This window comes from Ictidomys tridecemlineatus, chromosome 7, assembly GCF_052094955.1.
Source record: "Ictidomys tridecemlineatus isolate mIctTri1 chromosome 7, mIctTri1.hap1, whole genome shotgun sequence".
In the NCBI taxonomy this organism is placed as follows: domain Eukaryota; kingdom Metazoa; phylum Chordata; class Mammalia; order Rodentia; family Sciuridae; genus Ictidomys; species Ictidomys tridecemlineatus.
The window spans coordinates 176,358,292-176,385,168 of NC_135483.1; the positions used below are offsets into that span (position 1 = coordinate 176,358,292).

General features: G+C 32.1%; 1 protein-coding gene across 10 annotated transcripts in view; it reads left to right on the forward strand.

The window, feature by feature from the left end:
• Spag16 (sperm associated antigen 16) overlaps window positions 1–26,877 on the forward strand; it is an 872,559-nt gene that overhangs the window by 117,147 nt on the left and 728,535 nt on the right. For all 10 annotated transcript variants that reach the window (XM_040294874.2, XM_040294876.2, XM_040294884.2 and 7 more), the window contains one exon: window positions 25,587–25,714. In XM_040294874.2, the coding sequence (XP_040150808.1) occupies window positions 25,587–25,714 (128 nt within the window). The remainder of the gene's footprint in view (window positions 1–25,586; window positions 25,715–26,877) is intronic.

Below are 26,877 nucleotides of genomic sequence, written 5' to 3' on the forward strand. Positions count from 1 at the left end.
TCTGAGGTAAAGATATCAAGAATTTTCTCCCATATTGTAGGCTCCCTCTTCATGCTCTTGATTGTTTTCTTCACTTTGTAAAAGCTTTTAGTTTGATACTATCCCATTTATTGATAATTGATTTTACTTCTGGTGCTTTCAGAGTCTTATTGAGGAATTTTATTCCTAATTTGATATGTTGAAGTGTTGGGCTACTTTTTCTTCTATTAAGTGCAGGGTCTCTGTTCTATAAGTCCTTGATCCAGTTTGAGTTGAGTTTTGTGCAGGGTGAGAGATAGGGTTTCAATATCATTCTTCTACATACAAATTTGCAGTTTTTCTAGCACATTTGTTGAAGAAGCTATCTTTTTCCATGGTATGTTTATGGTGTCTTTGTCTAGTGCACCATGATCAAGTGGGTTTCATCCCAGGGATTCAAGGTTGATTCAACATGGAGAAATCAATAAATGTAATTCATCACATCATTAAATTAAAGAGAAGAATTACATGATTATCTCAATAGACACAGAAAAATCATTTGACAAAATGCATCATTCATTTGTGTTCAAAATACTAGAAAACTAGGGATAATAGGAATATACTTCAACATTATAAAAGCTATATAGATAAAGCCATAGTCCCACATCATTCTAAATGCAGAAAAACCAAAAGCATTTCCTGTAAAAACTGGAGCAAAACAGGATTGCTCACTTTTACCACTTACATTCAACAAAATCCTTGAAACTCTACCAGAGGAATTAGGCAAAAAAAAAAAAAAGAAAAAAGAAAAAGAAAAAGAAAAGAAAAAGAAAGAAAGAAAGAAAAATTAAAGGGATACAAATATACACAACAAAGAAGAACTCAAACTATTGCTATTTGCTGATGACATGATCCTATATTTAATGTTCATATTTGTATTTTAGTCTATAGAGAAGTTCATCATCAGAGTTTATCTATATTTGTCTTGCTACTTATAATTTCATAAATTTTATATATTTAAAAGGTATTTAATCAAATTAAAATTGACACCATCTTTACAATATCCTTGTAAATACGATCCCCAAATAATATCATAGGTTAATCTTTGTTTTTCATTTCTTACTAAATCAAAAATTTCCAAGAAGTAAAAATATTTTAACACCAGATAGATAGACCGGTTTGATGCTTAGTAGAGTCTTTCTGAGAAGCCTGAGGTTATTATTAAGCAGAGATTCTGGCTGGGATTGAAGATCTATTTCTAACATGATGGGCCATTTTTCTCATAAGCTTAACTACAGGCCTGAGCTCTTTTTTAGTCATTTTTCAATACATATCCAAAACTAAAAATGTAGTAGGCAGGTTCTACATGCCCCAGGGTTTAAATTCATCTCTGATTATCTTATAACTTGTGGCTTGATTAGAGTGCATGAAATGTTGTAACTCAAACACAAATGTATTTTTCCTTCTTGTTAGGTACATGGTTCTTTCAGAAGTTTAAAATTTATCTGATCATATTCTGTCTATCTCCTATGGTTTTCTTGGATTCTGTTATAAACTTCTAGAGTTATTCTGAGCACCTTGAGAACATCTTATTTTAATTCTAATTTGGTGGAAAAAAAGTTATTTTATTATCTATTTTGAAATATAAATTTTGCAACTACCTAGTTGTCAAATGCCATATAATTAAATTATTTTTTTGAAATTTGACTTTTAACCTATTTTTACATGCTATTAACTAGAGATCTAGAGCCCCAAAGTTCTCTCATTATTAATGGAATTTCTTAAAAATGAGATAATATTTAATTACTGTAATCTGACATCTCACCTAAGGACAAAGAAAAACTTGAATATGCTTTTTTTGCATAACATACTTCAAAATGTTCTATATTGTGCTATTGTTTGTAATATTATTATAAAATTAGGATTTTTTTAGGTCTCCCATTGCCACCCATGCTTTTAAAAGAGATTTTATTCTGTACTCATAGAAATTGTTGAAATTAGGCTCTTCTAGCATATTCAAGTACCAAGCTTTACCTTGCTCTCTTTTCAGTCTACAGCCTGAGGAGCTGAAATCACTAATTTTATTCATTTGACCCTAACTCTACTGTAGTGTGTGATTTGGAAAAAGTATTGATGGTGAGGAAGTGACTTAGAGCAAGACACCTATTGTCCAAATAGCAAATACAACAGAAGTTTTGATATAATAAAAATATAATTGCCTTGGTTGTTTCTTTACCTTTATTCAATATTCCTTAATAATTTTTCATTTGAATCTATTTTTTCTTAAGTAGTATGCAATTTATTTTTATTCCTGAAATACTTTAATCTTTTTCTTCAATTTCTTTCCTGAGTTCAGTTAGTCTTTATCTTTGATGCCCTTTTATTTCTTTATTGTTTGAATTTCCAATTCAAGATGCTTTTTCCTGAAGAGCTTCTTTGAGTGTATCTAATTCAGTTTTGAATTGTATCTAGAGTTTCTTCTGCCTCAGGATTAATTTTTGTGGGGGATTTTTCACTAATTCCAATGTAAAGAATATTTTCCTTATTTTTATAACAACTCTGTACGGATTAAGTTTTTCTAACCAGTTTTGTTCATTTTGTATTGCTTTGAAGATTTCTAATGTGTTAATACCGTCATCTATCTATATAGCAAAGCTGATTTAAGTTTTTTTCTTCTTGTTGGCAGAGTGATTTATGTTTCAATATTTTAGTTTTCTTTTGTGTTGTGAATTTTTTGCCTTGCATTTTTGTCTTTTGCTTTTTCGAGTTTTTCAAATGCCCTTCCCTGTAGTTTCTACCCTCTACCAGGAAACAATTTTACTGTTTCGGGTATTTATTTCTGCTGGTAGTTATTCCTCTCTGGCTTTCCTCTTTTCCATGCAGTTTTTTTTTCTTAGCCTGCTCTACCTGTATGAGGCCTTGAAGTGGAGACATGATGGTCTTCTTGCTGAAATTTGACATTTTTCTCTATATACTGTAGTTATTTTTATATTTGGATAAATTATGCTAAAAGTTTGATCTTTGTGTTTTCTTGTACTTTGCACTTTTATTGATTATTTTTGGAGGAAATATACTGGGATGCTTCCAAGGGCACTATTGTTTTTAAATATTTGAGGTTTATATTTTGAGGCTACATGCAGAAACTTTACAATATTATATCTACTCAATGATTTAAATTTTTAACATCACAAATCTTTCTTTTATCTTGTTTTAAAAAGTTTTATATTAAAGTCTTACATTATTCTAATGTAATTTAAGCTGAATTTAATTTTGGTAACTTCATGTTTTATAGTTCTTATGGTTCTATTTTGATCAGTTTATATGTCTATATATTTTAGTTTTGTATATTGAACAGCATATACTTGAATATTGCTTTTCTGTTCTGTTTGACAACCTTTTTATGTTGAGTGGAGCATTTATTTATATTTAATATAATAAGATTAGATGTACTGGGTTAAATTTTATTATTTTTATTTTTCTCTTCTATTTTTTTATTGGTTTATTATTTTCAATCATTTTTCCCTTTAGCCTGATAATGCTTAGTAGACATATTAGAGATTAGTACTGGCATCCTTTGCTCATCACACTAATATAAGTTCATAATTCTACATCTTCCCAGGATTTTCAAACTTCATTTACATCTCTTGTTTTTATTATTTCACAGTTATCACATATTTTTATTTGTATATATGTTAAACTCCATAAGACTTCATTACTATATTAAACACAAGTGATTTTCTTTTAGATATATCCATAAGTTTATCTGTCATTTCTCAGAATAACTTCATATATCCTTGAGTTTTCAACTATGATAATTTTCCTTCCAAATTATGAAAACTATTTTTAAGAGATACTTTAATTTCCTGATTTATAACACATTCTCCAGTTTATTTTGTCTGAATTTTTAAAAATCTTGTTTTGAAATCTATTTTCAGAGTATCAGAGTATACAGTCTTTGGGTGGTAAATATTTTCTCTCAGGACTTTGAAAATACTGTTCTGTCATCTTCCGGCTTCCCTAGTTCTGTTGAGAAGTTGATTATCATTTTGCTTTTCTTCATTTGAAAACAATGTGTCAAGTTTTCCTTTAGCTGCTTATAAGTTTTTATCTTTGATTTTGATCAGATACATTATGATATACATGATATTGTTTTCTTGTTATTTATACTATGTGTGGTGTTTCTTGCTTTTTAATTAATATCTTGATGTCATTAATATTTGGAAAATTCTCAGCCATTCTCTTCTCACATATTGTTTCTTCCTCAATTTCTGTCTATTCCAATTTGGGACTCCTACTTACATTTTTATAGACACCTTTATTCCCTTTGAATCTTATATTCTTTTCTTTTTATTTTAACTTCTTTCTGAGTCAGCCAGATTTTTTCCTTTAGTTTAGTCTTCCAGTTCACAAAGTCTGTGATTGTTTTTTTCATTGTCTGCATTATCTGTGTTTCCAACAAATTCTCTTGACTTTTAGTTACATTGTATTACACTTCATATACCAGTTTTTGCTTGTTTTGATTTTGATTAAAATTTTAGAGTATCAAAATTCAGATTTAAGAGTATCAGACATTACTTCTTTCAGAATTTAAGACTAGTTTGAATCCCAAGAGTGCTATTATCTTCTTCTAAAGAAGGTTTATATGGACATCTTGCAGAAAACCGTGCTGAAAGCACTATCAGTTTCATATCATCTTAATCAAATTGGAGGTAGAGATGACTAGAAGTGTTCTTTCAGTCTCTGAAAAGTCATGTATATTTCTAGGTCACTCTCATTCCTGGAATGTATGCCTCAGACTCTCAATTCAAAGCCTGGAGTGTTTATCAGAACACATCATTTGGTTGGCCTCCAGCTCAAATTTTAGTCCTTATTTCAGTGTCTCTACAAGAACGGCCTGACAGCATTTTAAGCCTCAGGAGAAGATAAATTCCAAATAATAATCTCACTTCCAATCATTTTTTCTGCTTTAAGCAGAAATACTTTACAAGTTTAAATTTTTATATATGATTTACCTTCTATAGACTAATTTTAAATTGAATACATTTTCATTTTTTTAAATGTAATGTTTGCTAGAACCATATTCTTTCCCAGAAATATCAGTGTCTTCAGTGTTATAAAAGCCCATTTGTTTGTCTGGTCTTCTTCCTTCTTGATCTTCTGCCACTCACCTCTCAAAATTTTTCAGCCTTACCTACTTCTGCTCTGTTTTTGTTCTCACATTTGCTTTTCATATTTTCACCTCTGTCTTTAAAAAAACATACTTGCAGTACTAAATTTTTATTTTCCCAGAGTCCAAATTCTGTTACTGTCTTCTTCAAATATCATTTTCTGTCTACATTGTTGTGATGCCATTGAACTTGCAATTAATTTTTTGATATCTGTACAATAAGTCTAGTGTCATTATATCAGGATAGATCTACATCAGGGACCCCTCTCATTCCCAGTTTTCTCACTATGCTGAAATTACATGGTTGTAGATGAATGTGCTTTACTTTGTTGTGTATGCCTACTAATGTTGCAGGGAGCCTCAAAAAGGAATGAAGTGATGTTTTGGCAAAGTGATTAGCTAATTTTGACCATAAGACAAATGTTTGCAACCATTTAAATGCAGATATTCTTGAATTATTGCTCTTAAGCTTTAATTTTGTTATGAAAGGATAGTAAATTTAGTATATAGGTGAATGGCTAGAAGCCAAAATATAGAACTTGAATCAGAATCTATGAAATGATTACTAAAATATAAATGTGTAAAGGCTTAAAACCCATATTTACATAATACTACAGTTGGTCAAAATAAATCAGCTAATGCATTTTTAGAGCCACTAAATCATTATACAGTGAAAAAATGAATAATGTCTTAAGCCAGTGTCTTAGAGAATTTACCACCTAGTGAATGAATTAGGGAAATAAAATTTCTGCATAAGTCCATGCACAAAAATATAAATCATAATGTTATTTTGTGACATGTCTGCCTCAGAGAGACTGTGTTCTATGAATGAAATATAAACAACACCTTCACTTGTGGGAGGGCCATTTGTTCACTAAATAGGCATTTATGGAGTGACTCTTATATGTAAGATACTATGCTGGAGAAATGGAAATGAATAATATGATATCCTGTCTTTCTGGAAGCTCATAGTTGAGTGGAAGGAGTATGTAATGACACAATTGCAATTTTTTTTTTGTTAAGAGCTATTGTTCCACATTAATAAGAGGGATAGCAAAAAGAAAGAGGTCATGTGTCATGGCTTAGGATAGGGCAGATATTTTGGGAAACAGTGGAAGGTGATATTAGAGAGAGAAAGAGGTATGCATAATCCCCTGTGGATAGCCTTATAGACTGTTCTTAGAAGTTTAAACTTGACCCCATGGACAGTAGAGTCATTTAATGGTAATACATAAAGCAATGATGTATGATTACGATTTATTTTAGTAATGTCCTTTTGTTTGAGGATTCATCAAGCAGGGAGATTGTTAGAAGCAACAATGGAAACCTGTGTAAGAAAGGAGCAATTGAAAGGAGACAAAAAGATGGATTTTAAAATGTCATTTAGATAGATTAGAATGATGGCTGGCATGTTCCATTAATCCTAATCATGAATGTAAAACGTGGAACTGATTTGGGTGGAAGTTTAAAAACAGAATTTAATCAACTTGTCTGTGGTCCTTTGAATCTGTCTCTTGCTTCAATATTGTTTGGTCAGAACAGACCTGGGGAGATTCTCTCTATTCCAGTGTCAGACTGCTCCAATCTCCTCTTCATTGGCAATCTCCAGGATCATCTTGTTAGCCATTTCCTATTACCAAGATTAGCCTATACTTTTGTTGTTGTTATATCCTCATTGCAGATCAGCCTTGAGCTCCCAGGCAGATCAAAAGTATCCCACTGAAGTGGAGGCTACCATCAATTTGGCTGGTCAATTTGCATCGGCAGGCTTCCTACAATGTACCTCTCACTGGTGTCTGTTTCAGTTGTGAGCATGTGGATCTAGAGGGTATGGGCCACTTCCATGAACTGGAAAATGGGAAGCACAAGACATGCTGAGCCTTTAATAAAGATGCCAAAATAGCACAGCAGCCATACCTTCTTCCAGGATGTGAAAAATCTATCTCAAGATGAGTGGAGCAAATACTGGATGCCATGGAAGCTGCTATGGTTCTGAAAACCCTAAACCCCGCCTTTTGGGATCTTTACCAACTGGCTCCTGCCTGCACAGACCACCATCTCTCTGACTTCCTCTATATCCACCTCCTAGATAAGGAATTGAAATTCATCAGAGCCATGGCTGACACCTGACTATCTTCTGCAGGCTTGGCAGCCTTAGGCTCCTGCTGAGCAAATATCTCTTGGAAGTGCTCATCCTCAAGTACAGCTAGGAGTCTACAGTGCCTGCTGGACTCTGAAAGCACCCTCTGCATCTGTTTGTGTCTGATTTTCTTTTTTCCTAAAACCAAAATACCTGAGGAGAGCAACTTAGAAGAGAAAAAGTTTAATATGGACGCATGGTTTCAGAGGTCTCTGTCTTCGTTCAGTTGACTCTATTGCTTTGGGCCCATGGTGACGCAGAACACCATGGCAGAAAGGAGGCAGTGGGCAGAAAGCTACTGACTTCATGGTGGCTGGGAAACAGTGAGAAAGGGGAATGGGTCACAGGGAAGATGAGCTCTTCTAGGGCTGCACCCCATGACTTACCTCCTGCAGCCACTCCCCACCTACCTACAGTTATCACCCAGTTAGTCTTTTGATAGACTGATTAGGTTACAGCTCTTACAATTCAATCAACATAGGAGCTTTTAGTGGTTACCTACATCCAAAGCACAACAGGGCTTCTGCCTTAGCCTCTTCCTCCAGGCACCAGTCACCTTTTTAACCACCCTTGATTGCTCTTCCAAGACTTAGGCTACATGGAGATAAAGCTCTTTCCAAGGAAAAAAAATAATGTTAGATAATGAGGTATCTACTCAACATCTAGGTAGAGTTAGATGAAAGCAATAAACATATTTTGGTTACCCCAAAATATTACATTATAACTTATAATAAAATATTATAACTTATTGTTAAAGGCATGGATAAAAATGCTACAGGTGTAGATGTGGATGAAGAATAGAGAAGGACAGGTTTGGAGAAGTTTAGTGTTTAAGGGACATGTTTGTTTAGACTTCTAATAACTAAAATTAAACACAGGTATACCAACAGAGCAATATAGTAAAAGGGCATTATAAATTCTACAACATTATTAATGTAAGTACTACTTTTACAAATGAAAAGCATATAGCAATGTGACTTATTCTTGGTGTCTATGAACATGAAGGTATTTTGTATTTATGAAAAATGCTCCCTCATATTTACTCCTAAAGATAATTCACTGGCAAGAGTTTCTCTGTAGGTAACTGATACCCCTTGAACCATGAAATACCTTCAATATCTTTGAGTCTCCAGGTATCTAGCATACCACTTGTACATTTCCAAAATGATTTTTTATTCATATTAGTTATGCGTGACTGTAGAATGTATCCTGACATAAGGAGTATAACTTATCATTTTTTCTGGTTGTATAGGATGTAGAAGTACATTGGTCATGTAATCATATATGCACATAGGAAAGTAATGTCTTATTCATTCTACTGTCTTTCCTATTTCTATTTCTCCTCCCTTCCCTTCATTTCCCTTTGTCTAGTCCAACAAATTTTTATTCTTCCCTTGCCCCCATCCCCTTATTGTGAGTTAGCATCAGCACATCAGAGAGAACCTTTGGCCTTTGCTTTTTTGGGGTTGACTTATTTCATTTACCATGATAATCTCCAGTTCCATCCATTTACCAGCAAATGTCATAATTTCATTCTTCTTTATGGCTGAGTAGTATTCTACTATGTATATATATATATATATATATATATCATATTTTCATTATATATTCATCTGTTGAAGGGCACCTGGGCTTCTTCCATAGCTTAACTATTTGAATTGAGTTGCTATAACATTGATGTTGCTGTGTCTTTGTAATATGCTGAATTTCAGTCCTTTGGATATCAATCAAGAAATGGGATAACTGGATCAAATGGTAGTTCCATTCCAACTTTTCTGAGGAACCTCCATACTGCTTTCCAAAGTAGTTGCATTAATTTGCAGTCCCACCAGCAATGTTAAGAATGTACTTTCGCCCCCATATACTTGCCAACATTTATTATTATTTGTATTCTTGGTAATTGCTATTCTGACTAGAGTGAAATGAAATCTTAGTATAGTTTTAATTCATTTCTCTAACTACAAATGTTGAACATTTTTTAATATATTTGTTTACTAGTCATATTTCTTCTTCTGTGAAATGCCTGTTTAATTCCATTGCCCATTTATCTATTGATTGGGTTATTTATTTTTTTGGTGTTAAGATTTTTTTGAGTTCTTTATGTATCCTGGAGATTAATGGTCCATTTGAGGTGCAGGTGGGAAAGATTTTCTCCCATTCTGTAGCCTCTCTGTTCATGTTCTTGATTGTTTCCTTTCCTGTGAAGAAGCATTTTAGTTTGATACCATCCTGTTTATTGATTATTGATTTTACTACTTGTGCTTTAGGTGTCTTGTTGAGGAATTTGACCCCTCGGCCAACATGATAGACAATTTGACCTACTTTTTCTTTTAATAGGAACAGGGTCTCTGGTCTAATGCCTAGGTCCTTGATCTACTTTGAGTTTTGTGCAGGGTGAGAGCTAGGGGTTTAATTTTATTTTGCTGCATATGGATTTCTAGTTTTCCCAGCACCATTTGTTGAAGAGGCTGTCTTTTCTCCAATGTGTATTTTTGGTACCTTTACAGAACATTAAAGGAAGAAATTGAAGAAGACATTAGAAGATGGAAAGATCTCCCATGTTCTTGGATAGGCCAAATTAATATTGCCAAAATGGCCGTACTACCAAAAGAGCTATACAGAGTTAATGAAATTCCTATTAAAATCCCAATTACATTCTTCTTAGAAATACAAAAAGCAGTCATGAAATTCATTTGGAAAAGTAAGACACCAAGAATAGCCAAACTAATTCCTAGCAAGAAAAGTGAAGCAGGAGGCATCACAATACCAGACCTTAAATTATACTACAGAACTATAGTAACAAATATGGCATGGTATAGACATTAAAAGACCCACAGACCAATGGTACAGAATAGAAGACCGGCATAAATACAATTATCTCATTTTTTAAATGAATTAATAGAAACCATTTGACCATTCTGGAAGTTTTTCTGCTTTATATCTACCCTATAAGTGGGAGGAAGTGGAAGCGAAGATTAAGAAGGATTTCTTTATTGTTATCCATTTATTGTCTGAATACCCTTAGAAGTTTCAGTTTTTTAAGACCAAAAGTCATATAATTTCTAGTAAATTTAATGATTTGTAAATCAGCAATAAGGATAGAAAATTTAAAGTTGATACATGTATTTTGTTTGGTCTTCTCAATGTTGTCATTTCTCAGGGTTAAATTCTTGTAATTGAAAATAATTACTGTTAACATTTCAAATGCTTTGAATTCCCTTGAAAATGTATTCCCTTCTCCAGCCACGTTGCCTCTTTTTGTTTGAAAGGTACCACACTCTGCGCTCTTCAGGTCTTTGAACGGGCTCTTCTCTTTGCCTGAAATGCTCTTCCCCTAAATTTTGTCATGGCCTTCTCCACCACTGCCTTCACGTCTCTGCTTAAATGTAACCTTTTCTATGAGGACTCTGCAGAGTGCCCTCAGGGAAGTTTCCCCTGCCCAGTGCATTCTTAGTCTCTATCCTTCTTGCTTTCCTGTCTTTCTCCAATAGTATTTGCATTCTAATATTTTATGTGATTTATTTGTATATGGTTATTATTTATTTTCTCTTTCCCCAACATATTATAAGCTCTGTGATAACTGGAATGTTTGTTTTTCTCTTGGTTTGCAGTATATTTTAGGTGGTTAGAATAGCATTTGGTAAGTTAGGACTCTCAATAAACACTTATTTAATAGCTCAATGAAAACCCCAAGTATCTGAGTCTTTTGGGGAAAAAAAAAACAACAACAAAACAATAGCCACTATTTGACATTGGGTTTATATTCCCACATTCCATCCTTGGTTGTAACTCCGTGGCAACCATCGCTTTGGGCAAGACATTCATGGACTCCTCAGTCCTTACAGTTATCAGTCACTGTCCCAATCGTCTTAGTTCTGAGGTTTTTATATATTGGTGTTAACCTTTATGTTTCTTATTTTCTTTTATTTAGAGTAAAGAGGAAAATTAACTGATTTATACTCATTTCCTTATCATAAAAAGGTATAAGAAAGAGCTGGAAAGTTATATGTTTTCTGAAAAAAGGGAGAGATTAGATTTCTAGGTAGAAGTGGAAAAATTGATCTGTGTTAAATAGATAAAATGTTTGTCATATGTCCACCAGTTAATTTATTTGAATTATCTTATTAATGTGTAGCTTTTGACTGCTTGACCTCTGCTCTAAATAATCATAACCACAACCTTCTTTGAAATCCTGAGAAAAGAAGGAGCATTAAAGTATGCACTAACAAAATAAGATATATATTGCAGAAGATTTATATTAATACTAAGTACCTTGAATACTAACAGTGGAAGTTGGTTATTTTATTGTGAAGCTTCATAACATTGTAAGTTACCAATTTACCCAGCAGATAATCCTTGAGGACATCCAAAGAGCATGAAAACATCAGTTGGCCAAGATATTATCACATTAGACATAGACATGCATTTATATGTGGACATGTAAAGAAAACAGATGTCAATCTGTTAGAGCAGGAGTATTAAGCTTGTCCCTTTAGATATTGACACAAATAATTTAACCTTGTTACAGGAAAGTTTTGAATTGTTTTTGAGGAATGAAAGCATATGAATCTCATAAGTAGAGATGTCAGTAATTTTCTATACTTTCTATTCATAAAACTAATCAGAAAATATTTGACATTTACTCAAGGAAATTCCATACTTTGAATAGGTAGAGGTGTAAATTATAGTTTGTTCATAAATGTATTGAAAAAAGGGTCATCATTTTCATTACTTTCCATATTTTTATTGACTTTCTCATAAAGCATTATCTAGCACTGCTTCAGTGCCCAGTACTAATAGATATGGTCACTTGTGTGGTGATTATGGCATACTCTTCTCTGAAATTTTATGTGCTTTTTTTCCTTGTCTTTCTTTCATTTTTTAAAACCTCCCTTTGAATATTTTTATATTTGTAACACTTTTATGTGATTATAATATGTTAAACAAAAGTTATAATTTATTGTCTAGGGTTATTTTACATCTACATACATGTATTTACATTTAAAGTTGACATTTCTTAGATATTTGCACCATTTTATAACATTTATCAAAATGAAATATGGAACAAATTAAAGCAATTTTTATTAAATTACAACTATTAAGTTAATAGCATTAAAGTCAGAATAAGATAACTACTCTGTATTACAGTTTCAATTATAAAAATGCATGCTTATTCTTCATTTGGAAGCTCGCCAACTGGAGAATATTACGTAGTCAATGCAATTAGACAAGTCATCCAATTCAGCAGTTTCTAGCTGGTCAGATATATTTTCAAGCAAATTTAACCTTTATAAGGCTTATTTTTGGTCGATGCTTCATAAAGATTATGAACAAACAACTGTTTGTTTTATAGGAAGATTTTAATGAGTGAGATATAATCTAAAAGTCATTGAAATTTCCACTTCTATCAATTTTAGTTTACATGCTGCTAGGTGAGGATAATTAATAAAGGCTTAGAACATCTTCATTTATTTTCAGAGTAAACTGCTAATGAAGAGTTACCTTACTTTACTGTTAAATATCTCCTTTATGGATTTTTGTCATTTTTCAATTAATTGTTTGCATTTTTGTTCTCAAAGTTTAAAAAGTTGCTGTAACCTTTTTTTTTTTCACAGTACTGGACTAACCTGATTTAAAACTCTTGACAAAATAAATGCCTATAAATTTTATAGTTACCCATAAGCAATAACTAGATGCTGTCTGAATGACCCCTGACCTCCTTGAGTCCTGCTTCATTTTGCTTAGCATCTGTTTAGGCCCTTGGGGATTATGGGAGCCATCAGGATGGCTTCCAAAGAAATAAAAAGATAAGAAACCCAGCTGTGAGCTCTTTGTGCCAGGAACAGGAACTGTGCCAGCTGACTGCCCTCTGGAAATATGCATAGTGAACAGAAAGCCATTGGGTATTTCTTGCATTCCCAGAAGGGAAGTTTTAGCTAAGGGAACAAAAATGAATCTGATAATTATTCCCATTTCTCAGACAATTCTATTCAAGAGAAGGACATAGACTTGTTTCTTTGCTTTATAATATAAGTGTATTGTGGCTGCCATTGTGGTGATTTTTCTAAAAACCTATTTTTATTTTCCTAAAATATTAAATATATATCGGCCATGTGATCCAGCCATTCTATATTTACTCAAGAGAAATACCTGTTCATATAAAGATTTGTGCATGAATATTCATAGCAGTTTTATTTGTAATGGCCAGAAACTGGAAAAAACTCAAAGGTCCAGCAACAGGTGAATGAATAAATAAACTGTGGTATTTAATAGAATGCTATTCAGAAAAAAGAAACAAACTTTTGATAAATGCAACAACATGGATGAGTCTTATTATATTGAGTGAAAGCAGCCATACAAAAAAGAGCTCATTGCTTGATTATACTTGTATAAAATACCCAGAAATTTTAAACTAATCTATAGGTACCAAAAGAAGAATAGTGGTTACTTGGAGATACTGGGAGGAGAAGGATGGGGAAGAATGGGCAGAAAGTATTACCAAGGGTCTCAGAATGGTTTTTAAGTGCTTTTTAAAAAAATAAAAACATAATACTTTGCAATATATGAAAATTATATAAAATTCAAATTTCAGTGTCTATGAGTAAAGTTTTATTAGGACATTCAAAAAAAACCTACTTTTAGTTGCAGATGGGTAAAATACCTTTATTTTGTTTATTTATTTTTATGTGGTGCTGAAGATCGAACCCAGTGCCTTACATGTGCTAGGCAAGTGCTCTACCACTGAGCCACAACACCAGCCCATTGTGGTAACTTTTGTAAATGATGGAAATGAGAACATTACTGAAATACTTACTTTGCCTTGGGGATTATATAGAGTAATAGGATATCTTGACTTGTAATGAGAACAGAACATGAAACCTGACCAAATTTCTTAGTATGTATGGTCTTATCTACATAAGTCTCAAATACTAGTGTTTGCATAAAAATTGAACTCAGATATCTCAGTGGCTGAAGACGACAGCATATCTTTTGTACTGCATGGCCATGTAGGTCAGCAAAGGGGCTCTGCTCCTAGTAATCACTCAGGAACACAGGCTGATGGAGGAGTGCTTAACGCATGTTTTTGTATCATTAAAGGAAGGGACCAAAGAGTGGCAAAACATGCAGGAACTTCCAGTTTTCTCCTAGAAGTACCTCATGTTGTTTTTGTTCAGATTTCATTAATTAGATAAATCATATGGCCACATGACATGGCTTCAAGAAGGCAGAGCACTGACATTTGCAAATAACCCTAATACCACTGAACTTTTCAATGCTGAATTGGTGTTAATTTAAGGAAATGTCAGGAACTACCATGAGTACCACTTACTGGGTTTTGGCAGTTGTCGGATTACAAGCATATTCTTATTTAAAAGGAAGAAGATTTATAAAAATGAATAGTACCATGATTCTTTTAATTCATATGTTTATTTTGTTAAACAATAAAATGAATTCATATATAATTATGTTCTTCATAGATAATTATGAACCATCAGTGGAACCTGCAATCTGAAATATTTGATTACGGCCCCACTTAGATTTTATAATATACTCAGAAAAAGGCTGGTTATGATTAGAGTGCAGAATTGTGTGGCCAAGAGCTAGGTTGTTAATAAAGTGGTTAAACCCCAATTATATTAAAAGGAAACTAATGTTAAATGGATAAATGATTAAATTAGATAATATGCTTATATTCTTTAAAATGTTTCTATATCATGCACATAACTTAATACCACACTTTTAAAATATTAAAAATAATCTTAATTCCTTGTAGAAAAACTTGAAAAAAATATATATATATATATACAAAATAATCTAAAAAGCACACCAAATTAGTTTCTAATAACCTTCTGGCATGCAGTTATATATTATTTAAGGACAGGGACACATTTTTATAGACATAGCCTCAAGCAATTTTCTCCTTGTGAAAACATTATGGAGTGTACTTACACAAACCAAGGATATAAGCAGATCACTTAATGTGAACTCTTGGTGCAGTCATGACATTTGGTGAACATTAATTATATGAGGCTATTGCCAGTCTATTCTAGAGTAAACATTTTTATAAGTAGAGGAGTATATTCTAACAACAAAATCTATAGTACAGTAAATACAGAAACCAGAAACAAAGTCATTTTTATTGTTATCAAGGATTATTTATTATTCATAATTTTATGTTCCATATTTTTTTCAACTAGTGTGACACAGTAGGTTTGTTTAGCATCACCATAAATACATGAGTAATGTGTTGCCCTACAAATAATTTTTCAGTTCCTAATCTCAGAGGACCACCATTGTATCTGCAGTCCATCATTGGCTAAATTGTTGTTACGTGGTGAATGATTATACTTTATTTAGTTGCACATATACATGTAAATATACATATGTCCTCTCTATTATGTGAACACTTTTGTATGTCTGTAAATATTTCTTCATGAATGTAATATGAAGAATATGTAAATATGTCTTATCATGTGGATACATGGTATTTTGTAATTCAGTGAACTAGCTTCCTTTTAGTAGAATTTGGATGTTTCTAATCTTTTGCTACAATAAATATATTTATCTTAGTACATTGGTCTGAAATTTTTTTTAATATTTTTTATTTATTTTTTAGTTTTCAGCAGACACAACATCTTTGTTTGTATGTGGTGCTGAGGATTGAACCCAGGCCGCACACATGCCAGGCGAGCGTGCTACTGCTTGAGCCCTATACCCAGCCCCAGTCTGAAAATTTTTTAGAATACATTTTTAGAAAGAATTACTGGTTAAAAAATTTGTTCATTTTTAATTATGTTTGATACATATTGTCAAATTTCTTTCTAGAAAGTTTATATCTAAGCAATATATTTCATACTTTTTTTATTTAAAATATAGTTCATCAGTTTGTGAATGGATAACATATCATTTTATTTATTTATTTATTCATTCATTCTGGATATTAGACCCAGGTCCTCCTGCAGGCTAGGCAAGTGCTATGCCACTGAGCCACAACTCCAGCCTCATTTGTTATTTATTGTATTTATTTTATTTATTAGTAAGACTTCAGTTTTCAAAAATATAGTCTTACACTCCAAAGGAAGTGAAGAGTGTGAGGATCTCACTAGAGACAAGGCCCTGAGTGAAAATCACTGTGCACCTATGTAGCAGGTCCTAACACAGAATCTTATTGGCATAGTTTATAAGTCTGGTTGTGTTATTTTGTGGCCTATAGAATATTAGAAACAGCAGGAAAGAGGAAGACCTAAGAAGTAGGCAGATGTGTTATTGGTAGTGTTCATAAAGATTACCAAGTTATTTACAAAAAGACTTCATCATCTTTACTTATTCATTTATTTATGTTTAAGAAGACTGTAAAGGTTTAAAACAGTAGGTCTTGATGAAAAAGCTGTGAAAATATGGATTAACAAAAAAATATTGGAGTCAAGAAAACTCGAATTTTAATTTGAGTTTCTTAACCTAATAAATCTATAACATAATTTAAGCTAAATTATTTTAACCTAAATGTGCCCATCAATAAAATGGGAGTGATAAATGACTTATACAGCAGCAGCGTTGTAATGACAGGGACTCACAGTTTCACTGTGTTTATACCCCCTTTACTCCTTCCCAAATGGACAAGGCATTCTCCTCAGCAATACCAAGAACTTTTTTTGTATTTGTTTGTACTGTCAGGCATGCTAAGTCATTCTGGAAGAAAAAGCACATCCTAAGAATTACTTGAATTTTATTATTGGAGCTTAGTTAACAGGATCCGGTTGGGGACACAAGAATACTGATATGGTTTCTGGAGCTGTAGGGCAAAGAGGAAACTCAGGCTCTGTGACTAGGAAGGTGGAATCTGAATCCTGTTAACACTGATTGACAAGGTTTTCTGCCTTGTGAATGTCGTTATTCTATTGAGCTCCATTTTTCTGCATCCTTATATAATACACAGAACTGTTACAAAATTTGAGATGGTATATATATATATACATATATATATATATGTAGGTTATTAAATAAATGGTAGAAATTATTTTGAATAATAATTATAAGTATACTAACTTCTACTGGTTCTTATCTTTTCTCCCAAGTTTAGTTGTAAGCTGACAATTTTAAATGAGTATAGTTATATGAATAAAAATTATTATATATAATAAATGAAAGATGTGAGTCTTTATTTGCCTAAAATATACCAAGATATTTACAGCTGATTCCTGACTCACTAGGATTTTGTTACATTCTTTTGATGCTACTTCAGTGGGTTAAATAATAAGAGGGTGCAATGGATCATATAAATATATGTGTATTACATTTTATTGATATAACTAATCATTTTAGTATTATAGAGATTATTTAAGATATTGAATGCCAAAAAATTATTTTTACCTTCTCATAATAGCATTATAATAGGATATATACACACACATACATATATATATTTGCATATATTCTCTATGTAGTATATATTTTTATATATGATATATAGGATACATCATATGAGGATATATAAGGGTGTATATATATATATACATATTATATGTAAGGATCTATAAAGAGGAAATATATATAGATAAATATAGTATCATATGTATCCATACACACATACATATATAGTGCGTGTGTGTGTGTGTGTGTGTGTGTGTGTGTGTATAAAATCTTATTATTGGACAAGAATAGTTAATGTTCAGCAGTCAGAATTGATGGACCCCAATTGAGGTCTTGTTCAAATGCCAAAACTACACTTGGAGGCTAACAGGTAGAAATTTTAATGAGCACCAGACAAGGTATGGTGGCACATGCCTTCAATCCCAGTGTCTCAGGAGGCTGAAGCAAGAGGAACACATGTTCCAAACCTGCCTCAGCAACTCAGTGAGGACTTAAGCAACATTGAGACACCCTTTTGAAAATAAAAAGTGAAAGAGCTGGGGATGTGGCGGTTGTTCAGCCCCTCTGTGTTCACTGCCTCCTATAAAAAAAAAATAATGAGCACTATCAAGTCCAATTTCATGAGACCACTTCCTTTGTCTCCTCCTTTGTCCCATAGGGGGAAAACAAAAGATGGGAAAATGGAAGGTGGGAGTGAACCCAGATGGGAATTAGGAAAATTTAGGCTAAAGGACATAGCCAATACTTTTTCAATCCCTGTTTTAGATAGATTTTTAAAAATTTGTTGTTTTTAGATATACATGACAGTAGGGTCTATTTTCACATATTATACATAAATGGAGTGCAACCCATTCCAGTATTGATCCCATTCTGTGGTTGTACATGATGTGGAGTTACACTGGTCATTTATTAATATAGGAGCATAGGACAGTTATGTACAATTCATTATACTTTCTTTCCTATTCCATTCCTGCTCCCTTCCCTTCATTCCCTTTTGTCTAGTTCAATGAACTTCTATTCTTCCCCAACCCCTGCCCCTAATTGTGTGGGAACATCCACATATCAAAAGAACATTCAGCTTTGTTTTTTTGGGACTGGCTTATTTCACTTAGCATGATAGTCACCAGTTCCATCAATTTACTGGCAAATGCCATAAATTTATTCTTCTTTATGGCTGAGTAATAGTCCATTGGGTATATATATCACATTTTCTTTATCCATTCATTTGTTGAAGGGAACCTTGGCTGGTTCCATAGCTTAGTTATTATGAACTGATTTGAACTGCAATAAATATTGATGTGACTGTGTCACTACAGTGTGGTGCTTTTAAGTCTTTTGGGTATATGACATGGAACAGAATAACTGGGTCAAATGGTGGTTTCATTCCAAGTTTTCTGGGTAATCTCAAGACTGCCTTCCAAAGTGGTTGCATCAATTTGCAGTCCTACCAGCTGTGTATGAGTGAACCTTTTTCTCCACATCCTTGCTCATATCTGATTGGAGTGAGATGGAATTTCAGTATAGTTTTAATTTGTGTGTGTGTGTGTGTGTGTGTGTATTTAGTTTGATTCCATCCCATTTATTGATTCTTGATTTTAATTCTTTAATTCTGAGGAAGTCCATTCCTGAGCTGACATGATGGAGAGTTGGGCCTACTTTTTCTTCTAGTAGGTGCAAGGTCTCTGGTCTAAAGTGCTATACAGATTTAATACAATTCTTATTCAAATTTCAGTGATGTTATTTATAGAAATAGAAAAGAAGTAATGAAATTTATTTGGAAAAAAATAGCCAAAGCAACCCTTAGGGAGAAAAGTAATGCATGGGGCATCATGATACCAGACCTCAAATTATACTACAGAGCTGTAGTAACAAAAACAGCATGGTATTGCACAAAATCTTTGAAGATCAATGGAACAGAATAGAAGACACAGAGACATACCCACATAAATACAGTTATCTTTTACTAGACAAAGTCTCCATAAACATACATTAGAGAAAAGATAGCCTCTTCAACAAATGGTGCTGGGAAAACTGGAAATCCATGTGTTGTAATTGAAATTAAAACCCTGTATTTCACCTTACATAGATATTGATCAGTGATCAATATGCTGCTTTCCGGGCCTGTTTTACCTAGATTCTGACCAATGATGATGTGGTGTTCTCAATGCCTGTTTCATATAGATTTGGCTCCACACTCTACCCAGACCAATATAAGCTCCTAAGCTAGCATACCAAAAGGGTTTTTTGTTCCCCCTGCTCTCTGGCCTCCTCCCACATGTTGAGAGTGTACTCTCTCTTCTCATGCTTATATAAATCCTACTGCACGTAGACTTCCCTCCTGTTATTGTCAACAGATTTTATTCAAATATGTGAGCCAAGAACCCTGAAGGAAATTGGCAAAGCAGGAAATATAGTCTCATCTCAAAAATGAGGATCATAAAGATATGTGTATATACATGTGTGTGTATGTCCATACACACATATATATGGATATACAAATAGGAAATATATATAGTAGTATATATATACTATATATATATATATAATCCTATTATGTTGTATATAATGCTCTATAAATATTTTCAGCTAAGTTTGCCATTTGTTAAATTTTGAAAGATGTGTTTTTATTCAGATGGAGTCTCAAACTTAGCAAGCATCAGAATCACCTGGAGAGCTGGTTAAAAACAGATTATTGGGCCCCATTCCCAAAGTATCTGCTTTTTCAAGTTCAAGGTGGAGCTTGAGAATTTGTATTTCACCAAAGTTTCCAGCTGATGGTGATGTTAACTGCTAAAGTTGACTAATGGAGGTTAAATTTTTAAAAATAATATTCATTATTTAACATCATAAAAATACAATTATTTAAATTTGAAAGATAATTATTTTCTAAGCATCTCATTTTTTTGTTTTAGCCTTTAATCAAAGTATTTCTTAACATTTCCTTTCATGAAAAATATTGCACATTCTAAGTCTAAATCTAACATCATTCCCTATGCTTTTAAATCAGGAACACCTTGGACCTCTGTTCTATTAGTTTATGGCATGAATAAACTGTTAAGTCTAGAAATACTCCTTAAAAATGTGGTGACATTGTGGAGTTTTCAAGTGATAGTTCAATGTCTGTATATTTTATTTTTGTGAGTCTTTTTGTTTCAGCTTAATTTGATATGGGTCAAAGTACAGAATGTCTCAGTGATAGAGAGACTAAAGAATAATTAGATATTTAGGAGTCCTAAATTTAAAAAAATACTTAAGTACATTTAGGAAAACAGTATTTTTCAAGTGTAATACTTCTTTCTATAACGAAAGGCCACAAAAATGCAAGTGGACATGACATTAAAGAGTTAAAGAAATTTATAAGTAAAGCTTTCCCTGGCTCACTGTAATTTTCTTACTGACTGGGAGTGTCAATTAGCTCAATCAGAGCTTGCTGATAATGTCAGCTGTCACTCATTCATAGTGATGTGTGAAGTCCACAGGTACCGTGGACTGCTTGAGTGATGAATGAAATAATGAGGGCATGGAAGCCTGAACAAAACCCTCCATTTCTATAAATTCTTGTTCACATGGGGAGTTAAGATAAAGAAAGAAAACCCTGATTAAAATCTATTTTAATGAGGTTTATTTTTAAAAGTTTGACCTTAAAACATTAAAGTTTTAACCTTATCTTTTAAAAAATTAATGTAAATGGCCAATGATTAATTATCACCATTTCCTAACATGTTTTGTCAGTGAGAGCAAGACTAACTATTCTAAGATAAGCCCCCAAATTCATATTGAATTCAATCTTAAATCAAACTTAAAACTTTTGTCAACAGACTTGCTGAGTCCCTGAAATATCTAAACTAATCAGGCCTTGTTTTGTGTATCTCTGAAAAAAGTAGTTTTCTGTCTTTAAAGAAACACATTTCTTATTAATGTTTTATTGTATATTTTATATCATTGTTACTAGAGTTAATGGAATATTTTTATTTTATAACTTTATGTCATTCATTGCATATGTGAAGTTCACTCATTATTATTAATCATATGTAGTAATATGGTCTATTTACAGATCCTTTCTCCTTTTGATTTCATACACACTATCTAGCCATCTATCTATATTATCTACAATTAATGACAATTGGATGCCCCCATTCCAATAGTTTTATCACTTACTTATTTACCATAATAGCTTCTTCATATTTCTACTTAAGTGTTTATCAATGATATGGTTTTTCATTTATGTTGTTTTCTTATAGAAATTGGAGTCTTTAGAGTGGAACAAATGAATTCTACTTATATTTGTGACCTGGCAATTAAGATAGTGCCTGACACAGAGTAGAGAAGTGTTGAGTGTAGGCCTGAGTGAATAATTTTGAACTTTTTCAGAAATTGCTTGGGATAATTCTCATGAATGTTGGTTCAATGGAAGGCTAAGAACAAGACATAAAAGCAGTCTCCTGTCAAGTGGCATGGGTATAGGGCCTGGATACCCAATAGACTCATGTGGAAAGAGTCTCAGTACATAACTGGGTTTATTCATAGGGAGAGATTCATGCAATCCCTAGATGATATATTACTGAAACAGAGAAATTGATACCCATCAGGTCCTCCATCCTTTGTATATAAAGAGCAAGACAAGATTTAATTCCAACTGGCTCATGAAGCAAGAAATTCTATTATCACTGATGCTGAGACACATCAAGATAGCCAATTGTTAAGCAGATATAGGACTGGGATTCTGACAAGTAGGAACACACTGAAATCAAGTTTGCTTCAATCAGTATCCTTGGAGAATATTAAATGTATAATTTTGTTAATATAGAATTATTTTATAATAAATAGGTATGAAATGATTCAAAATGAATTTACTAAGTAGTTGGAATTAACATGTGTCATTGACTACAAAAATAATAAAAATAGAAACAGTAATAGCTAATGATTATTAAAGATTTACTAGGCTCCAGTCATAATGATGAGTGCTTTACAGAGGTTATCTCACTCAATTCTTATAGTAGCCTATGGAACAGGTATAATTTTGTTTATAAAATGTGTAAGGGCTTAGCTTTATTTTATAGTATTAAAAATTACTGTGTAGCTCGTTCTATTTTTTAGAAGGTAACTCCAAAGGAAAGGTATTTCTATGCCTTTAGGTATTAAACTAGAAAATAAAACCTTGATTCCATTTTTTTGGTTATAATTTACAGACAGGAAAATATATAACTATGTAAATTTGTTAAATAGCTTGACCAGTTTCATTAAAACTAAATTGCTTTAAAAAGCCATGATTTTCGACTCTGACTTTTATTTCATATAGGAGGCTTTAAAATAATGCTTGTGTCAGAGCCTCACTCTCGGTAATTATTACATTCAATTGGTTTGGGGTGGGAGCAGTGATTGCGGAATTTTTTGAAAAGTTTCCCAGAGATTTCAAATATGTAGTCAGAGTTGAGAACTACTAACTTTCAAAACATACTACTGAGAGCTGAGTGTGCCTTCCTATTGTACCTTGTCAATACAAAGAAATGGTAATGGTTATGTAGCTTGAAAGAATGGTTTTATGACTCATTTTTCTTCCTGTCTTTTATGCATTGTCCTTATTTATGTATTCTACATTTACCTCACTGATGCTGCTTACCTTTCAATGACTGACATCTCTTGGAGTATTGCAGCATATTGGCTGGGTAACATGAGTTTTATGTTTTGGTTTTGCAAATGCATCTATATAGGATTATATAGGATTAATATTACCAGGAAACTGCAGCTCTTATTGGAAACCAATTTTAAATAGTTATTCAGTTATTATTATATTTTCTTATCTTCTTCTGAGCTAGAAACATGGGCAATAGCACCTAGCTGGTTGGTTTTAATTAAATACCTGGATTTATTTGTTTATATAATAATTTTCTTAGCAATGCTGATAAAATTGATGTAGTAATAAGTTTGTGATTGGAGATATTTATATACAATCAAAAATTATATAAGCCTGAACTTTGATCTACTTTGCTATATATTTTTACATAGTCTTTTTACCCTCCCTCCATTTCCAACCCCATCATTAAAATGAAATATTACCACAACAATAAAACAAAGGGTCAAAAGACAAAAAATGCAGTTCAGAAAAAAATAAGTACAGGAACAAAAAGAGAAATACATAAGAAGTATAACCTAAACAATTAATTTAAAAATGTAAATGAAATAGTTTTATATGTGAATTATTTTTTTCCATGGACTTTTTACCTCATACAGTTTATTTTATCATTTTTGATAAATATCAGTTATCATTCATATAGTTTTTGTATTTTGTATTCTTCTCCTAGAATGCAAACTCCACATGGAAGTTAATTTTATCTATTTTGTTTTGTTCTGTAGTATAAGAACTGAAACTTGTTCCTATCACAAAATAGAGACTTAATAATAAATTTTAGCCAAAAGAAATAATTGTTGAACAAATGTAAATATATATATATATATATATGTGTGTGTGTGTGTGTGTGTGTGTGTGTGTGTGTGTGTGTACTATTAACAAAAATGTGGTAGTGAATTGCAGGCATTGCTATGTGACTAGCAGAAGTATAATTTAAACAGCATTTGTTCAAAGCAGTCTATGAAGAGGTATTATGTTTTTGTCAAATATTTATTTTATTTGAATTATTTATTTGCACTTCTAGAACTCTGCTTTAAGGAAATAATCAGTGAAGTAGAGATTTATAGAACGAAAGCTGTTTATAATGTTGATAACCATAAGAGACAAAAGTAGTTGAATATTACATAAAATAAGGCACTTAGCATTCTTTCAAAACAGGCTCAATGATGTGAAAATGCAGTTATACAGTGGTAGATGAAAACTAGATGATGAATAATTGAGCATCAACCCAACTTTGTAAAAAGTGAGAGAAAGAAAGGGAACAAATTAAGTAATTAAACCAAAATGTTAATAGTAATTATATCTCAGTAGTGAGACTAAGATTGCATTAATTTGCTTCTTTGTAGTATCATGAAATGCACAAAATTTCTATATGAATATGTATTACTTTGTTAATCAGAAAAATGTTATCTCACTTTTGAAAATCAACTTTATCATTTTTCCAGCTCTGAGAGTATATTAAACAATTCATTAGAATGTAACCTCTGTGAGGGCAAGACTTGTTCATCCGCTTTGCTCATTCATGCATGTCTCATACCTAGAATATTGTTTGGGATAAAGTGGTACTTCTAAATGGTTTTTGAATAAATGAATGATGGAAATTGAATATATGCCTCTATCTGTAAAGTCAGTTTTAAAGAGTTAAGTGAGATAGAAGAGAATTGATTACTTCTTTTTGTGTATATGTGGACTTGAGCAATTCATCCATCCATCATTAGTATTGAGTACCTGTGCATAGCATATCTTCTTTCCACTGTGAGGGACTCCTTTCTCATAGACTAAGTTACCCCTGGAGTTTGCTTGGTGGGGAAAGAGGGTACCCACAAATGGCAAACATGAATTTTAATGTATGTGATTTAAAAGGATTTTGACAGAGGTCTCTTACCTTCAGCATGTGCCATTATATTAATCCTGTTTCCTGGGGTTTTAAGAGGAAAACCACAGTTAATCTGTAAACAAGCACTGTTTTGTTGCCCTGTGCAAATCCTTTTTTGGACATTTCTTTTGGGATGGAAAGCTTGTTGAAAAATGACAATTAACAATAATATAAGACAATGTTATTGTGTATTTCATTGGAATTCACCAAGGATGTGTTTTAAAGTAATTTTTAACTTGTAACATGCAGTGTAGAATTAAAATTGCTTATGTGCATGTCATGTGTCTTTCTTTCATTTTTTTTCAAAATGAATGTAGAAAACAAAGGACTGAAGAGTCAGAGGAGAATAAAATATTTATGTTTTAATTTAATATTAAATAAGAAAGATTATCAATATGTATAGTGATTTGGAAATTTGAAAAAAGCTCTTCGTTTTTTTTTCTAGGATTCAGAATTTCCCATCAATATACAACCAAATCCAAACTTGAATTTATGTAAAGAAAATCTTCCTCCAGCAAAATTTGACTACAAGCTGAGTAACATTTTTAGACTTCATGAACTTCCAGTGAGCTGGTAGGATTCTTGATGTTTTATTAATAATGCTTTTGAGATTTTGTTGTTATGTCTGAATTGTGGGACTCTGGTTTACTCTTAGCCTGTTTCCAAATTTCTAGTCACAGCACTAAAAGAATCTGCTTATAACTGCTACAATAATCTTAAAATTAATTGGTTTAGGCACTTGGTGGCAGTATAGACTAAGTACACTATTATGAATTATTATTGTAGAGGTTAGAATTCTGGCTTAAAATAATGCACAAATCATTTTTAGAGAAGTTTCTAGGATTATTTTAGAGATGGGATCTCAGCAACTATTATGATTGTACTTCTTCCCTGTCAATATATCCTTTTCAGTTTTTTTTTTTTTGAGGACCATAATTACATGAGCTAAAATAATACTGGCTTAAAAACAAAACTTATTACTTGACATTTATTAAAATATATTGTTTTATGAATATATGTATATATAAATTGAAACTAATATATAAAATGAAACTTATAAAATTCATAGTTGTATTATTCAGATTTTTTGAGAAAAATATTTCTGTGGAGATTCTGCATGTTTTATACATCCTATGATACATTAAAATTTTTGATAATCATGGTTGTATCATTTTGATTATGACTTAGGTAAAAACATTATTTTCTTATATTTGGTCTTATAATTAAAAGTACATATAATTATTCTTCAAATAAATCTATAATTTATACAAAAGTACTCAGAAAAATTTTCATAGTTTCCTCCACTTTGATCTTCTGTTATGTGTAATGTACTTCCTAAACCCTAATTGTTTGACTAGTTCCTAGTAGCAAGAATATTGTCTTTGATTTATTATTTTCTCCTTATTAATAATGCATTCTTCAATATCTTCAGTTTGGTCAAATATATTTTCAAGGTATACATGCATTTGATCTCAGTTATATTTCATGGAGTAAGCTATACAGATATTCCTCTTTTACCTTCTAAAATTTGAAATACTCTTTCTTAGTTTTATGCCTTCTTCCATTCATGATATTTTGATCTTTCCTCATTTTTCATATTTTTAAGGAGCATAACAGGATCTTAGTTGCCATGACCCAAATCAGTAGGTTAATGAATACATAAAGGGAAACATAAAATAATAAACACGTGTTAATGTTCTGTTTTAACTTCAGACAAGTGTATATGCATACACATG